Source organism: Bos grunniens, chromosome 3 (genome assembly GCF_055505025.1).
Source record: "Bos grunniens cultivar Pamir isolate PY7600 chromosome 3, Bosgru_T2T1.0, whole genome shotgun sequence".
Lineage (NCBI taxonomy): Eukaryota > Metazoa > Chordata > Mammalia > Artiodactyla > Bovidae > Bos > Bos grunniens.
This window is the reverse complement of record NC_141167.1, coordinates 70556604-70574871: the sequence shown is the minus strand read 5'-3', so window position 1 is coordinate 70574871 and position 18268 is coordinate 70556604. Positions and strand designations below refer to the sequence as shown.

Here is an 18268-nt window from a genome sequence, read left to right as displayed (position 1 = left end):
GCTAAAGAAAGATTTTGTGCGATCAGGATGACAAGATAATGATTGAGTTTATCAACATGGAAATAGATTAGTAAAAGTTTTGGAAACTAAAGCTTGACTAGAATGAACTAGAAAAAATTGGAGTTAGAGAGTATAAGTATTTTTCAGGGAATTTGCTATAAGGAAGGAAGAAGTGGAACAGTATGCTTAGGGTAGTGATTTTGAAGAGATTTTAAATTTGTTTTTCCTTCCTTTTTTGTTAAGATGGAATAATTAAATAGGAAACATTCATGATGTATGATTGTCAGGATAATTGCTGGAATGAGCAGGATTATGAGGTTTAGCACCGAGGTGGAAGACTCACCCTGGTCTACTGTATAGATCAGTTCAGTTCAGTCGCTTAGTTGTGTCTGACTCTTTGTGACCCCATGGACTGCAGCACGTGAGGCTTCCCTGTCCATCACCAACTCCTGGAGCCTACTCAAACTCATGTCCATTGAGTTGGTGATGCCATCCAACCATCTCATCCTCTGTCGTCCCCTTCTCTTCCTGCCCTCAATCTTTCCCAGCATCAGGGTCTTTTCCAATGAGTCAGTTCTTTGCATCAGGTGGCCAAAGTGCTGGAGTTTCAGCTTCAGCATCAGGCCTTCCCAATGAATACTTAGGATTGATCTCCTTTAGGATGGACTAGTTGGATCTCCTTGCAGTCCAAGGGACTCTCAAGAGTCTTCTCCAACACCACAGTTCAAAAGCATCAATTCTTTGGTGCTCAGCTTTCTTTACAGTCTACCTCTCACATCCATACATACTGCTGCTGCTGTCACTTCAGTTGTATCCAACTCTATGCGACCCCATGGTCTGCAGCCTACCAGGCTCCTCCATCCATGGGATTTTCCAGGCAAGAGTACTGGAGTGGGGTGCCATTGCCTTCTCTGATTCATACATGACTACTGGAAAAATCATAGCTTTGACTAGATGGACCTTTGTTGGCAAAGTAATGTCTCTGCTTTCTAACATGCTGTCTAGGTTGGTCATAGCTTTTCTTCCAAGGAGCAAGTGTCTTTTCATGTCATGACTGCAGTCACCATCTACAGTGATTTTGGAGCCCCAAAAATAAAGTTTGTCACCGTTTACGTTGTTTCCTCATCTGTTTGCCATGAAGTGATGGGACCAGTGCCATAATCTTAGTTTTCTGAATGTTGAGTTTTAAGCCAACTTTTTCACTCTCCTCTTTCACTTTCATAAAGAGGCTCCTTAGTTCTTCACTTTCTGCCCTAAGGGTGGTGTCATCTGCATATTTAGGTTATTGATATTTCTCCTGGTAGTCTTGATTCCAGCTTGTGCTTCATCCAGCCTGGCATTTCTCATGATGTACTCTGCATGTAAGTTAAATAAGCAGGGTGACAAAATACAGCCTTGACGTACTCCCTTCCCAATTTGGAACCAGTCTGTTGTTCCATGTCTGGTTCTAACTGTTGCCTCTTGACCTGCATACAGATTTCTCAGGAGGCAGGTCAGGTGGTCTGATATTCCAATCTCTTGAAGAATCTCCCACAGTTTGTTGTGATCCACACAGTCAAAGGCTTAGTGGCATGGTCAATAAAGCAGTAGTAGATGTTTTTCTGGAACTCTCTTGCTTTTTCAGGGATCCAACGGATGTTGGCAGTTTGGTGTCTGGTTCCTCTGCCTTTTCTAAATCCAGCTTGAACATCTGGAAGTTCACAGTTCGTGTACTGTTGAAGCCTGACGTGGAGAATTTGGAGCATTATTTTGCTAGCGTGTGAGATGAGTGCAATTGTGCAGTAGTTTGAGCATTCTTTGGCATTGCCTTTCTTAGGGCTTGGAATGAAAGCTGACCTTTTCCAGTCCTGTGCCAACTGCTGAGTTTTCCAATTTTGCTGGCGTATTGAGTGCAGCACTTTCACAGCATCATCTTTTAGGATTTGAAATAGCTCAACTAGAATCCATCACCTCCACTAGCTTTGTTCGTAGAGATGCTTTCTAAGGCCCACTTGACTTCACATTCCAGGATGTCTGGCTCTAGGTTAGTGATCACACCATCGTGATTATCTGGGTCGTGAAGATCATTTTTGTATAGTTCTGTGTATTCTTGCCACCTCTTCTTCATATCTTCTGCTTCTGTTAGGTCCATGCTGTTTCTGTCCTTTATTGAGCCCATCTTTGCATGAAATGTTGCCTTGGTATCTCTAATTTTCTTGAAGAGATCTCTAGTCTTTCCCATTCTATTGTTTTCCTCTATTTCTTTGCACTGATCACTGAGGAAGGCTTTCTTATCTCTCCTTGCTATTCTTTGGAACTCTGCATTCAAGTGTGTATATCTTTTCTTTTCTCCTTTACCTTTCACCTCTCTTCTTTTCACAGCTACTTGTAAGGCCTCCTCAGACAACCAGTTTGCCTTTCTTTTTCTTGGGGATGGTCTTGATCCCTGTCTCCTGTACAATGTCATGAACCTCCATCCATAGTTCTACAGGCACTCTATCAGATCTAATCCCTTGAATTTATTTAGTCACTTCAGTGTATAATCATAAGATACTATGTAGATAATTAGTTAACAGAAAAGAGAGAAAATGTAAAAATATATGGGCAAAAAAGTAGGTAAGGTGTCAGATGTGGTTGTGGGATGTAGTGAAATTCTATTTTGATTGTTTCTAATTGTTTCTGTAATTCTATTTTAATTTTTTCATGAGCTCAGAAACAAGATTATCATCTGAGAGTGACAGTAGGGTGTGAAGGGTTGCTGTTTGAAGAGGGGAAAGTATGAAATAGTGATCTAAGAGGGTGGGAGAAAGAGTGGACTAAGGACACATTATTATTGCTAGGATGCATTGAGTCCAACTAAATTTAGTGATTGTTAATTGAAATAAACTTCTTGGTTTTATTTTTCTTTGATTGTATTTACTGGCTGAGGCTCAGAATTGTTAGTGTGTTTTGATCCAGAGTGGTGGTTTCCCAGGCAATGCTGACTACTAAAGGAGAGAAGGGATAGGGGAAATAAAAGCAGGGGAGAGTCTGCAGTGATTGGAAATTGAACTTTGGGAAGAATGGATATTAGGGAATGAGAGACAGTGAAAACTTGGTAGGATCAATGAATTATCCCAACTAAAAACATTATTATTGTATTTGGGTTATTTCATAAAATGAATAAGGTGGAAAGAATAGAGTGAGTTGTTTGAAGCTAATATTCCTCGATTTTGGGATATTTCGGTTGTTTTCATCATTAAAAAATAATGCTTATAGTTTCCATCTTTGTATATAAAGTTTTGTGGTATCTTGTATTTCCATTGTTGTTGTTATTTAGTGGTTAAATCCTGTTTGACTCTTTTGCGACCCCGTGGATTGTAGCCCACCAGACTCCTCTGTCCATGCAGTTCTCCAGGCAAGAATACTGAAGGGGGTTGCCATTTCCTTCTGCAAGGGATCTTCCCGACCCGGGGATTGAACCCATGTCTCCTGCTTTAGCAGTCAGATTCTTTACCACTGAGCCACCGGGGAAACCTTTAAAAGCTGTAATTGCTAAAATACTGTCAAGGTAACCCTGAAACAGTCTTTAATAACTCATAAAGACTATTATATATTTTCCATCTCCTCAGGAAGTGGATATCACACACGTGAGGAATTGATGATTTATTGATGATAAAAAGTGATATTTGTGTAGGTGCTATAGGAGAACATATTTGTATAGGGGAAAATGAATTTAGGATTTATTTGTAGCAAAATTTCAGAAAATTTAAATGGTGTGAGAAGGGAAATCAAAGTGTTTTTAGTTTTAAATTTTATTATTTTATAATCATTTCAAGTGTAAACTTTATTCTCTTAATTGTCTGGTTGAACTTTACTTCCTAAGTCTTTTAGAATAAACAAAATGCTACTTTTTTTTTTCAAGAAATATGTTGAAAAGATACTGAGAATGTTTATTTCTTTAGCTTTCCAGACTTTAGCAGCATTTAATAGTTGTTTATTTGTGTAGACCGTTTTACTGTATGTAATATGAGTTGCCAAGAAGTATTTTATTCTCCTCAAACTATTTTGTCATCTGAGAGCACATATAAGGTAATATCTATTCATATCACCTAAATATATTCTAGTGAATAGAGCAAGAAAATTTAATTTGCAAAGTATATTTGGAATAACTCTAAGATATATTCCACTTTATGGTCTACCCAATAAGAAAACAATAATTTATAGTCTTTTGTTTTGTTACGAGATTTTATATGTTATGTGTTCAGTTGCTCAGTTGTGTCCTACTCTTTGTGGCCCCATGGACTGCCCATGGGGTTTCCCAGGCGAGAATACTAGGGTGGGGTGCCATTTTAGTCCTTACTGACAAAATAATAGATCGAATCATAGAAAAATTTTCCGAGGAAGATATTTTTAGCAGAAAGTTAGAGAAAAGTAGGGTTGAAAGAAAGTTAGATTGAGCTCTAGAGCAAATTGGTACAGAAAGGTAAGAGGGAGTTTGAAATTACAGTGACGGCAAAATGAAGGTATGACTTATATTGGTGACTATACAAAAAGACAATGATTTTTTTAAAATGTAGAGTGATTTTTTGTATATCTGACTTACAATGATGTGTTAAATTTTGCTGTATAGCAAAGTGATTCAGTTGCACGCATATATATTCTTTTTCATATTATTTTCCATTATGTTGTCACGATATTAACTATCATCCTCTCTGCTGTACAGTAGGACCTTGTTGTTTATCCACCCTGTATGTAGTAGTTTGCATCTGCTAGTCCCAAACTCCCAGTCCGTCCTTTCCCCATCTGCAGTCTCCCCTTTAGCAGCCACAAGTCTGTTCTCTATGTCTGTGTGTCTATTTTGTTTCATGGATATGTTCATTAGTGTCGTATGTTAGATTCCACTTATAAGTGATATCATATAGTATTTGTGTTTCTCATTCTGACATACTTCACATAGTATGACCGTCCTTGTCGCAAGTGGCATTTTATCATTCTTTTTATGGCTACTGAGTAATATTCCATTGTGTATGTGTACCACATCTTCTTTATCCATTCATCTATTGATAAACATCTAGGTTGTTTGCATGTCTTGGCTATTGTAAATACTGCTGCTGTGAACATGGTGCATATATCTTCTTGAATTACAGTTTTGTCTTGATATACATGGGGATTCCCAGGTGGTGCAGCGATAAAGAATCCACCTGCCAGTGCAGGAGATGCAAGAGATGTGGGTTTGATTCCTGGGTTGGGAAGATCCTCTGGAGTAGCAAATGGTAACCCACTCCAGTATTCTTGCCTGGAAAATTCCATGGACAAAGAAGTGTGGCGGGCTACAGACCATGGGGTCACAAAGAATTGGACATAACTGAACAACTGAGCACACACGCTTGATACGTATGCCCAGGAGTGGGATTGCAGGATCGAATGGCAACTCAATTTTTAATTTTTTGAGAACTTCCATATTGTTTTCCATAGTGACTGCACCAATTTATAGGATGTTAGATTTAATACTTAATAGAAGTAATTTGACAGAGTTTTGAGAGTTGGGCATTGAATAGTTAGGTGCAGAGTTTTTTTTTAAATCAGGTTTTACTTTTAACTGTAGGAAAATGCTAATAATTAAGTTTGACGCAACTCATGATAAATAATTCATTTGATGAAATCAACTCATTATATTTTCAGAGTGGAAATTTGCAACTTTGCATGTACAGCACATTATAATTGGAAGCTGATCTAGTTTTAAACTGACAATTTGATATTTATCCCATTAATATACATTTTTCAGGTTTCTTATTTGATAATAGACAATTGATTATTATTTACATTGTCATTGTAGGAGATAAAAATGAGTTAGAATCTTTTCTATCTAATGGGGATGTTAAGACATATAAGAAAATACTGGGAATTCCCCGGCAGTCCAGTGGTTAGGACTCTGTACTTTCAGTGCTGAGGACCTGGGTTCAGTCCCTGGTCGAGAAACTAAGATCCTGTAAGCTGTAAGGTGAGGCCAAAAAAAAAAAGTAAAAGTAAATACTGATTATGAGTCCTTTTGCTAGGTACTGAAAAGAAAGAGATTATTTCTGTATGTACTCTAGCTTATATTTAAAATTCAAACATAGGCAGAATGATAAATATGGTCAATTCTTTTTCCATGCATTTCTTACTCTGAGCCTTTAAGAATTTCACAGATGATAATGTAGCCATTTCTTAGACTCTTTTCCAGTTTATTAAAGGTAGTACATTTTATGGACTATGATTTAGGTGTCATTTTTCTTTCTCAGGAATGTTTGCAAACAAACCTTTGTTTTTTTCTGCAGAGGTTACGAACAGAAAATAGACTTTTAAAACAGCGCATTGAAACATTAGAAAAAGTAAGTAAATTGCTACTTCTGTAAACATCTGTTGAATTCACAATAACTTTTCTATTTTAAATAAAGGCTCAAAAATCTAGCACATGTCTCCAAAATTCTGGTACTGACTATTTAGCTTGCATAGCTTAACTAAATAACTTGTCAATAAAAATTGATCATTACTAGTCCTTGAACTCTCAGGCTAAAGTTTCAAACTAAGGTTATTAATAGAGTAACATATTAATATTATTTGTTTTCATTATATAATCTCTAAAAAGTGTGTTCTTCAGGGGTAACCTAATTGAGAATCGATTCTGTATAGTATTTTAAAGATGACTTTCAAATGTTGCCCTGACTGTCCAGACATATATTAAATGTGGCAGTGATTTCTTTAAGGCCTAGGCTTGCTTTAAATTTAGTCAAAATGACCGACTAATTTCTAACATAAAAACTCATGAAGTTTGTTGATTTTCAATTCAGGAATTATGCCTAAACTTTTGGTTCTTAGAATTATTTTGATAACACTTGTTACCTCTTCCTCTCTATTTCGTATAAAATAATGGGTAGATATTGCAATTTTGTGTTTTTTTCTTATTATGCTTTTGATATAACTTCTTTTTTAGTCTTCTTCCTGGTGCTGTAAGAATATATTGAGTAATAAAAGCATAGTCTAAGACACTTGTTTTATTAAAGATGTCCTAATTCACAAACCCTTGGTGTGTTTTCTGGTTTTTTTTTTTTTTACCAAAGATAAGAATTAGTTGTTTAAAAAATACTCCTCATGATATTGCCAAATATCTTAAAATCTTCCCTGAAAATTGATTGGTCAGTATTTAGGAACAAAATGAATGAAGATACAGATTATTTGCATTTTTTCTTTTGTTTGGAAGTGGTTTCATATTAAATAGCATAGCACAAGGACAGGACTTTATTACATATGTATTTTTGTTGTATAATAATTGCAGGTACATTATATTAAGGATATAATGCCTTCATCTTATTAGAGTTGCTTTGAAGATAATTCTGCTTTTTTGGTAACTGCAAAAGGTTGTGCTCTTAATTGTCTTTAAGTCATTTTAATTTTATATATATATATATATTTTTTTAAACTAAATATTCAGTTTATAGTAAACTATACCTCTTTCTAGGTGGCCTTTTATCTTTGGAGTAAGACATTTTCACAGAGAAAGTATTTTTATTTCCTCAAATCTTGAGAATAATAAAGGTGCTGTTGGAAAGTGTTAAGTTTGGATTTTGCTTCAGAAAATTAAATAGTTTTTTGCTGGCTTATTTGGCCTAGGTGTGTTCTTTAGCACTTAGAATCCTGTAAATACTTAGATACCAATTAAAGTCCATAACCACAATGTTTACTTACTCAGTTAATGCTAGAGTTTATTTCAGTTGAGCTCATTAATATCATTTGTCATATTTTCCTTGCTTTGTTCCTTTGGAAGTTGCTGTTGCACAAATTGCTGTCATACTTTATAAGTGGAATTGCTTACTCAAATTCCTTCTCCCTTTCATATAAATGATTTGACAATATGGATAATGCTAAAAATACTTTAAAAGTATGCTTTAAAGAGAAGATATTGGTTTGTCCCAAATTATGAAAAAAACCCTCTTGGAATTTGTGTTTGGTTTCTTCTAGAAGTACATGATGTTCTCCCATTTATCTTTATTTTGATATATTTTTCTTTAAGAATAGAAATACATACAATAAAAAACTTTTAAAATCTAAATGTCCATTTTAATTGCAACGAAAAGTAGGTGGAATTTGGGTATGTGTTGTTTCTTCTTATTCCTAATTTTATCACCTTTGTTTTATTTCTGTCTCTTACATTCCTATCTGAATTTTTCCTTTTGTAGGAAAGTGCTTCCTTGGCAGATAGATTGATACAGGTATAGTTTTTTGGTTTTTTTTTTTAAAGCATTTTCTCTAACATCTAAGGGAAGTCCTAAACCTAGAAATTCATATTTTAATGCATGCAATTTTACATGCATTTTTCTGGAAGTAATTTTTGGGTGGTATCTATGGTTGTAAACTTAATTTTTGATAACAATGTGTTACTTTTATTAAAATAAGCCCATCTTTTGCACGTTTTAGAGCTAACCTTATTTTAAAGTATTTATTTCAAAATGGCAATAAGTGGATTCTGCAAAATTAACCACTATTCATTGAAAACATTAGTCCTGCATGTACAGTAATATTGCATGAATTGAATTTTTATTGACTGAAAGGAATTGTTCTTAAGATTATCAGATGAATTTTTCATTGAGTCTCCCAAAATTTGCTGGAGCAATAAGCTGCTGGCTAATGATTACTTAGGTTATTCTGTTTTCTGAGGTGATTTTTTTTTTAACATGTCAAAGTAAGTAACTAAAGCTCACAAAGGCAGTCTTTCTTGAATCTGTCCTAAATTGCTTTACACACACAAAAATTATGTCCTAAGGGACAAGTGACAAGAGCCCAGGAGGCTGAGGAAAACTACCTCATAAAACGGGAGCTGGCCACCATCAAACAGCAGAGTGATGAGGCCAGTGCTAAACTGGAGCAAGCTGAAAATACCATCAGGAAGCTCCAGCACCAACAACAATGGGTAAGGAGTCTGGTAGTGTTTTTTCTCACCTTCCTCATCCCCTTCCTTTAAACTTTTTTTTTAAGCACAACTTCTGTGCTCTAGTTTTTTAACAATTTTGTTTTCTACTGTAATTGAATTCTTAATCAATTTGAAGTTTTATAATACTTAGGGGTCTTATTGTGGCCTAAAGCCTCCTCGTTCTAACATTTTTTTTTTTTTCTGTTTACACAGTTTTGTTAGAAATGGGTATTATTTTGTTTCCTTACATTATGTTTTCAGTCACAGCAAATAAGTGGTGTTTGTCAGACCTGCTTTTTAGGTTTTAGATATCTGTTTCATAAAAAGTAGGTTTTCATTTTACAAATTAAAAGATTAATTTGTAAATCTTTTGCCAGTTTTTGTTAATTGTGTACATAAGATACTACCTAACATATAGAAAATATATAAATACCTCATTTAGATCTTTGATAATATGGTGATTTATGTCTTAGAAATACTGTAGTCCTCATACATCGAGGCATTAAATTATGGGTTCAGTTGTATGCTTACGTTTTTTCCAGAAGAGAGAAATTGTCAAAATGAAAAAAAAAAAAAAGATTTAAAAAATATTAGTTAACTGTCTTTGCGACCCCATGGACTGTAGCCTATCAGGCTCCTCAGTCCATGGAATTTTCCAGGCATGAGTACTGGAGTTGGTTGCCATTTCCTTCCCCATAACTTACAGTAGTAAACTGCTACTGATCATAGAACTATCCTCAGGTATCTTTTGTAACTTAGATACTATTTTCCATTGGCAAATTCAGACCAGTGTGATCTTAATCAAAAATTTGGAAGTTAAAAAAAACCCAACTATATGAGAGTTGAAAAGCCAGCTGTTTATCTTTGAGAATATATTATTTCTTATTTCAGCTTTCTGTTTTCAAGTAAGAGTTGGATTGTAACAGGAATAGGAAGAAAAAGTGTTAAACTTATAACTCTATATGGGTCCGTAAAGCAAAAGAATGACTTCAAAGTTGGGTGTTATTTTTATTCAGAAAAATTAAGATCTTGTATTCTCTTCTGAGCATGAAAATCAGAAAACTAAAAGCAAAAAGAAGACATTGGTAATTGAAAAAAACATAGATTTTTTTCTTATTATGTTGATTGAATATGGTTACCAAAAAATGAATAAAAGAGTGGTCAAAGAATACATTCACTGCTTATTATCTGTGGAAGACTGGTTCCAGGACACTTGAGGATACCAAATTATTGTGTGCTCAAGTCCCTTTTGTAAAAGGCATCATATTTGCATTTAATCTGCATGCATCCTCTCATATACTTTGGTACAGACAAACCTGAATGAACTTTTGGCCAGCGTAATAGATTGTACTAGGTATTACTATTATAAATCATCTCTAGGTTACTTATAATAGTAATACCTAGTACAGTCTATTACGCTGGCCAAAAGTTCATTCAGGTTTGTCTGTACCATCTTACAAACCTGAACGAGCTCTTTGGCCAACCCAATAAATGCTATGTAAATAGTTGCCTTTGTATGACAAATTTAAATTTTGCTTTTTGGTACTTTCTGGAATTTTTTTTCCTGAATATTTTCAACCCATGGTTGGTTGAATCTGCAAGTGCAGAACCTGTGGCTGTGGAAGGCTAGCTGTACTAAGAAGATGGGAACTCAGATGTTTTATTTTGCCTTTGAATGAAATATCAGTAATATCAAAGCATAAAAACAGGAAAAACAGAATTGAGAGGTCATGCGGAGAAGGCAGTGGCACCCCACTCCAGTACTCTTGCCTGGAAAATCCCATGGACAGAGGAGCCTGGTGGGCGTCTGTGGGGTCGCACAGAGTCGGACATGACTGAAGTGACTTAGTAGCAGCAGCAGTAGCAGCTGAGAATTAAGCTGAACTGAGTTATCAGTGTAATCTGATTTTGTCATGAGGAAAGATAAATACTATGTTTACATTTAGTATAAGCTACAGTCTTAATAAAATACATTAGAATCATGAATTGTTAGTTTTTTACATAGTTTTTCAAATAATAAGACCTGTGGATAGATATGTATCAAAGATTAAAAAAATACTGGTTTATAATGAAAGAGCTAAGAGAGCAGACAGAAGCAGCCAGAATGAACTGAAGCTTTTGAAAATAGTCAAGTGTAAAAAAAGAATATTTGTACTCTAATTCAGGGACAGTTCAGTTCAGTTCAGTCGCTCGGTCATGTCCGACTCTTTGCGACCCCATGAACCACAGCACACCAGGCCTCCCTGTCCATCACCAACTCCCAAAGTCCACCCAAACCAATGTCCATTGAGTCGGTGATGCCATCCAACCATCTCATCCTCTGTCATCCCCTTCTCCTCCTGCCCTCAATCTTTCCCAGCATCAGGGTCTTTTCAAATGAGTCCAGCTCTTCGCATCAGGTGGCCAAAGTATTTGGAGTTTCAGCTTCAACATCAGTCCTTCTAATGAACACCCAGGACTGATCTCCTTTAGGATGTACTGGTTGGATCTCCTTGCAGTCCAAGGGACTCTCAAGAGACTTCTCCAACACAGACCCATACTGAGGGCCTATGATACAGCAAGTAGAAAGCAAATCTCTACTTCAATTTTGTTACCGTCTAAGCAAGCATTCTCTTAAACTGAAATAAACTGTAAAGCAGATGTATAAAACAGCAATGCACAAAAATAGGTGAAAATATCAGAGCCTTGGTTAAAATTTCAACTTCAAAGTAAAGTGTATATCTCTGGGTAATCAGTTATCAGGATGATCACAGGAATATTACTTTTTTAAAAGGATCTTACAAAATAAGAGATACTAAAGGCTTTGAGGTTGGCAACTGCAGCTAAGTAATAATGGCTGGATATCTCAAAAGAAGATCAGTGACCTTGATAATGCTTCATTAAAAATTCCTGAAGCATGTGATTTGTGAATAAATAGAAAAATAACTTATATTAACTGAATGCTAATTTACTCTGTATGTCATAACAAACTAACTTTATTTCTGTAATAAACAGAAATTCTTAGAAGTTATTGGTAGTCTCTCTCATGATATCATTCTTGACAGAGTAGAAAAATATAGATGGAATTAGTAAACAAGTGGTTTTACAAGTGACTGTGTCAAAACGGCTATTCATGTTGAAGAGATATCAGAGGTCTTTGTCTGCTAAGTCTGTGCTTCAAATATATATTATTTAAATCTTCATGTAAAGGTATGTTTAAAGTTTATATATGAAATATTTTAGGAATGTAGGTAATATGCTAATGGTGAGTCAAGATTTCAAAATATTTAAACAGTCTGTTCAGAATAAGAAACTAAATAAAAGATTATCTCATAGAAATAAATCTATAGTTTTGTCTTGAAGTTTAAATCTTAAAGATATATCTTAGTGATGCTTTATGTAACAAAACCTTGAAATTGAGAATCAGGAATTACCAGTAATAATATGATACTCCCCAAATCCCAAGTATAGTGTTCTATAAGTAGCTTGTAGAAACTTGGTGGTGTTGTATCTAGTTTGAATACCAAAACTCATATGAAATGTTTACAGACTGTATTATGGCAAGTTTAGGAAGATGTGGAATCCCTGGATATTTTTAGATTCCACTAAAGAAGGTTTTAAAGATCATCATAGGTAGTTATTTTTAAGTATTGGAGAGGTGAGTTTATGGAAAAGTAGTTAGTCTCTTTTGATATTGCTTCAGAGGCAGAATGTGTTTAAGATCCAAAGATACAAAATCTTATTGGAATTTTGACAAATGGAATAATTTCTTTGCAAGGTACTGAGAATACCAATTCTTGAAACTGACCAACTGACATTGCTAAATGTCTTGATTACAGCCTTCCAATATAACATCATGAAGTCTTCAAAATTCTCTAAGGTTTTCAAGTTTATTCCAGCAGGAGATATTGAATTACCAATATAATCAACCACCATCACCACCCTCTACTGCCAGTAGTGTCATTTTATATGATATACATAGCTTTGGATTTCATATAGGGAACTGAATTCTAATCCTGTTTTGCTAGCTTTGTGACTTTGGATACTCAGGATTGGGTTTCTTTTCTTTTCCAAAATGATTGTATAAGGCTAAACCATGTCAAGTCTTTCTCTTTAATTTTTTAAATGAACTTTGTTGAGGTATAAGTTACATGCAATCAAATTCATCAAATTAAAATATATGGTTTGATGTGTTTTGGACATTAGTCGTATAACCTTCACAGTCAAAATACAGAGCATTTCCATCATCCCCACAATTTCCTTCATGTCCCTTTGCATTTCACCTTTTCACTCCCAGCAGCCTTTCTGCTTTCTGTCACTGTAGTTTTGCCTTTTTTAGAATTTCATATAAATGGAATTGTAAGGTATGAGGCTTCTGTGTCTGGCTTCTTGCACTTAACATGTTCACCCACTTTTTTTCTTCTTGAAAATTTTTTTCTTCATTGTGGTAAAATAGACACAACATAAGATGTACCATTTAAGTGCTCAGGTCAGTGGCACTAAATATACTTTTACTGTTGTATGACAATAACTACTGTATTTCTAGAGCTTTGTCATCATCTCAGACAGAAACTTTGCACCCATTAAAAAATAACTGTCCTTTGCACCTCCACCTCTTCACCCTTGGTAACCTCCATTGTATCATATAAGTAGAGTCATATAATATTCATCCTTTTGTATCTGGCTTATTTCATTTAACATAATGCTTTCAAGGCTCATCCTTGTTGTAGCATTGCATTAATATCAGAATTTCCTTAGTTTTTACTGTGGCTGCATAATATTCCATTGTATGCGTATATATTTTGTTTACCCACTCATCCGTTTATGGTCATTTTGGTTGTTTCTACTTTTTGGCTGTCATGAATAATACTGCTGTGATCATTGATCATTAACACACAAATATCTGTTTGTGTCCCTGCTTTTAATTCTTTTGACTATATACCTAGAAGCAGAGTTGCTCCATCAAATGGTAATTCCATGTTTAACTTTTTGTAGAATCAGCAGACTATTTTCCACAGCTGCTGCATCATTTCACATTCCCACCAGCAATGTACAAGGGTTCCAATTAATTTCTCTACATCCTCAACAACTCTTGTTCTTTGCTTTGCTTTTTTTCTTTACTGTTTTTTATTTAAAGAAAAAATAGCCATCCTCATGGTAGATGTTAAGTGATAATTCATTATGGTACATAGGAGTAAATTTAACTAGGAAGATGAAAGACTGTGCACTGAAGACTATGAATCATTGTTTATCCATTCATCTGTTGATGAAAGAAATTAAGGCATAAATAAATGGAAAGACCCCATGTTCATATATTGGAAGATTCATATTATTAAGATGTCAGTGCTACCTAATATGATGTATAGATTTAATTCTGTCAACCCTATCAGTCTTTTACAGAAATGAGAAAACTTATCCTGAAGTTCACATGGAATTGCAAAGAGCTCTAAATAGGGAAAACAATCTTGAAAAAGAACGGAGTTGGCAGACTCACATTTCCCAATTTGAGAACTTACTACAGAGCTAGAATAATCAAAACAATGTGGCAAGAAGATAGAAATATAGATCACTGAAGTAGAAATTGAGAGTTCAGAAATAAGCCAATACATCTATGGCCAATTGATTTTCAAAAAAGGTTACCAAGACCAATTGGTAAGGAAGAATAGGTTCTTTAACAAATGGTTCTTGGAAAACAGGATATCCCCATGCAAAAAAATAAACTTAGACTCTTATCATACACCACATTAAAAAATTACTCAAAATGAATATCAGCCATCTTTGTGCTTTTAAAACACATAAAGATAAACCTTCATGAGCTCAGATATGGCAGTGGATTCTTAGATATGAATTCTTTGGCACCAAAAGGATGAGCAACAACCACCACCAAAAAACAGGTAAACTGAACTTCAAAAGTAAACCCTTTGAGCGTCAAAGAACATTATCCAGAAAATGAAAAGACAGCCAACAAAATGGTAGAGAATATTTGCAAATCACATATTTAATTGTTTAGCATCTAGAATGTATAGAGGACTCTGAACAAAAAGACTGCTGCTGCTGCTGCTGCTAAGTCGCTTCAGTCGTGTCCAACTCTGTGTGACCCTATAGACGGCAGCCCACCAGGCTTTGCCGTCCCTGGGATTCTCCAGGCAAAAACACTGGAGTGGGTTGCCATTGCCTTCTCCATTGTGTGAAAGTGAAAAGTGAAAGTGAAGTCGCTCAGTCGCATCCAACTTGTAGCGACCCCATGGACTGCAGCCTACCAGGCTCCTCCATCCATGGGATTTTCTAGGCAAGAGTACTGGAGTGGCTTGCCATTGCCTTCTCCAGAACAAAAAGACTACTCAGTTTTAAAATGAACAGAGAATTATACAGCATCAACCAAGACATGGAAACAACCTACGTGTCCACCAATGGATGAATGGATAAAATGATACACATAAACACACACAATACACCCTTGCATGCTAGAATATTATTCAGCCATGAAAACAATGAAATCTTGCTATTTGCAACAACATGGATGGACATTGAAGGCATTATGCTAAGAGAAATGTCAGATAGTGTAGGCACATATCACATGACTCACTTATATGTGAACCCAAAAACAAAAAGTCCAAGCTCATAGATAGAGACAATAGATTGGTGGTTTCAAGAGATGGGAGGATGAGTGAAATGTAGTTAAGGGAATCAAAAGGTAGAGATTTCCAGTTATAAATAAGTCATGGGAATGTAATACACAACATGGTGATTATAGTTGACAATACTATATTGCACATTTGAAAGTTGCTGAGAATAGGTTTTGAAAGTGCAAAATTGTAACTGCGTATGGTGATGAATGTTAGACATTGTGGTGATCCTTTCGCAATTTATATGAATACCAAACCATGATTTTGTATAGCTATAGTTAATATAATGTTATATGTCAATTGTATTTCAGTAAGACATTTTTTTAAGTAGGCAGAAGACTTAACTAGATCTTTTTCCAAAGAAATATACAAAAGGCAACAAACATTTGAAAAGATCCTCAACATCATTAAGCTTTAAAATCACCTCTCAATTACTTAAAAATGACTACTTAAAGCATTGGCTAGTGAAAAATTTATAGCATCGAATGCTTATATTAGGAAAGGAAATAAGTCTCAAACCAACAATCTATTCTTCTACCTTAAGAAACTAGATTTGTCCAAGAAAATTAAACCTAAAGCAAGTAGAAGGAACAAGTATAAAGAGAGTAAAAATTAATGAAATTGAAAACAGTATAAAACAAAAATAGAGAAAATCTGTGAAACCAAATGCTGGTTCTTTTAAAGCATCAATGAAGTTGATAAAACTGTCTAGACTGACTAAAGACAGAAAAAAATAATAGCCCATTTAGGGATAACATTGGCTTTTTACATATGTAACTAATTTGTCTTGTCTTATACCCTGGATTTGTCTGATTCCTTCTTCATGGTGTCATATCTTCTGTAAACTAGATTCAGTAAATATTTTTAACATTTAGATTATAGATGATGTTGTGAACTTTGCTTTAAATCAGGAATCCCATAATGTAAGTTCCCACTATTTAGTGATGCTGAGTTAGTTTGTCATGCCGAGTTTGGTTACCATACACCCTCTCCCTTGTAAAGGTATGGTTTCTTCTTTGCAATAATTAATATATTGGGAAATACTTTTGTACCAAATAAATATCTTGTCCTCTATTCATCTATTACCTAATGGTTTTAGCATCCTCTGATTGGGTTTTCAAGATGGTGATTTCCATATTTTCTCATTTTTTCCTACTCTGTTAGCTAATGTTTCTCTGTAAAAGAATTTTTTCTTTTTTTCCCCTTCAATCTCTCTCTCTCATGTACTTTGAATACTTTTGTATCATTCCAGACTCATGTGCTTTTATTTGTTTTGGTGTTTTCATATCATTTTTAATGCAGTTGGTACGATGATATATATTAAACTTTTGAATGGCAGTTTTTAGTATAATTTTAATAGATTTTGAGTATTGATATTCCTTAAAAAGAGTTTGTGCAGTACACAATTATTGAATGATTGTCTTTAACAGGTCACTGGTTCCAATGAACTTGATATTGCTGGTTTTCAAAAATGATGTTATTTTATTATAATTTTTTAATTGAAATATGTAGTTGGTTTATAATACTAGTTTCAGGTATGCAACATATTTACTCCATTTAAAGTTATCACAAAGTAATGGCTATATTTTCTTGTGCTGTACAATGATCTGAGTTAATTTATTACTTAGTATTTACTGTACTAAATAAAATTTACTTCATTTAGTAATTTTAAATGATAAACATTAAACTAAGCATAAGATAAATCCAAGCATTTAGATTAAACTATCCTGGTCAAGGCTATGGTTTTTCCAGTAGTCATGTATGGATGTGAGAGTTGCATTATAAACAAAGCTGAGCACCGAAGAACTGATGCTTTTGAACTATGGTGTTGGGGAAGACTCTTGAGAGTCCCTTAGACTGCAAGGAGATCCAACCAGTCCATTCTAAAGGAGATCAGTCCTGGGTGTTCATTGGAGGGACTGATGTTGAAGCTGAAACTCCAGTACTTTGGCCACCTGATACGGAGAGCTAGACTCATTTGAAAAGACCCTGATGCTGGGGAAGATTGAGGGCAGGAGGAGAAGGGGACGGCAGAGCATGAGATGGTTGGATGGCATCACCAACTCAATGGACATGGGTTTGGGTGGACTCTGGGAGTTGGTGATGGACAGGGAGGCCTGGCGTGCTTCTGTTCATGGGGTCGCAGAGTCGGACACGACTGAGCGACTGAACTGAACTGATCCCTTGAAGTGTTTGCTATGCAATGTTACACATCAGTTTTCCTAGGAAGCCCATAGAGGTAGAAATGTCCAGTAACATTTCATACAGTCGCATGTCTGACTGTCCCTTTTGAGTGTGTTGAGGCACAGATGTGTTTATGTTGGATGGTTTTTCCTGAGGAGATCTACTGAGTCTTGCTTGGTCTATTAATATTTAAAAACTTTTTATCCTACACACGACTGCCTATCATTCAGGTGTCCTGAATAAGTAATCTTTGTCCATCAGTTTATTGGCTAGGATCAGCGTATACAAGAAGGATTGTAATAGTTAACGTTGTTGACTGCTGAAGTGACTGCCTTTCAGATGATTGGGACCTTTGTACCAGGAGGTACTAAACAGGAGGCTAGGCAAGATTTCTTTTGATCTTCCTTCCTCTTCCTATAATTCTAGAAGAAAATATGAAATAATTATGTGATAATTTTAAGAACCAAGGATTTGGTGTGAGGAATAAAAACTAATCGTACTTAGAGTAAACATATGAATAAACATTAATAAATTAAAAACTGTTAGTGCACTTGTGAAATCTTTTAGATAA

The 18268-nt window shown here is 35.0% G+C and overlaps 1 protein-coding gene across 31 annotated transcripts in view; it reads left to right on the top strand.

Annotated features, from left to right (window-relative positions):
- EVI5 (ecotropic viral integration site 5) overlaps nucleotides 1-18268 on the top strand; it is a 250020-nt gene that overhangs the window by 122670 nt on the left and 109082 nt on the right. For 14 of the 31 annotated variants that reach the window (XM_086391182.1, XM_086391208.1, XM_086391206.1 and 11 more), the window contains 3 exons: nucleotides 6279-6332; nucleotides 8178-8210; nucleotides 8762-8908. In XM_086391182.1, coding sequence (XP_086247308.1) covers nucleotides 6279-6332; nucleotides 8178-8210; nucleotides 8762-8908 — 234 coding nt within the window. Of the gene's footprint in view, nucleotides 1-6278; nucleotides 6333-8177; nucleotides 8211-8761; nucleotides 8909-11267; nucleotides 12417-18268 lie in introns of those variants that run through there. The other 17 variants (XR_015160508.1, XM_086391210.1, XM_086391203.1 and 14 more) reach the window with 3 other exon arrangements.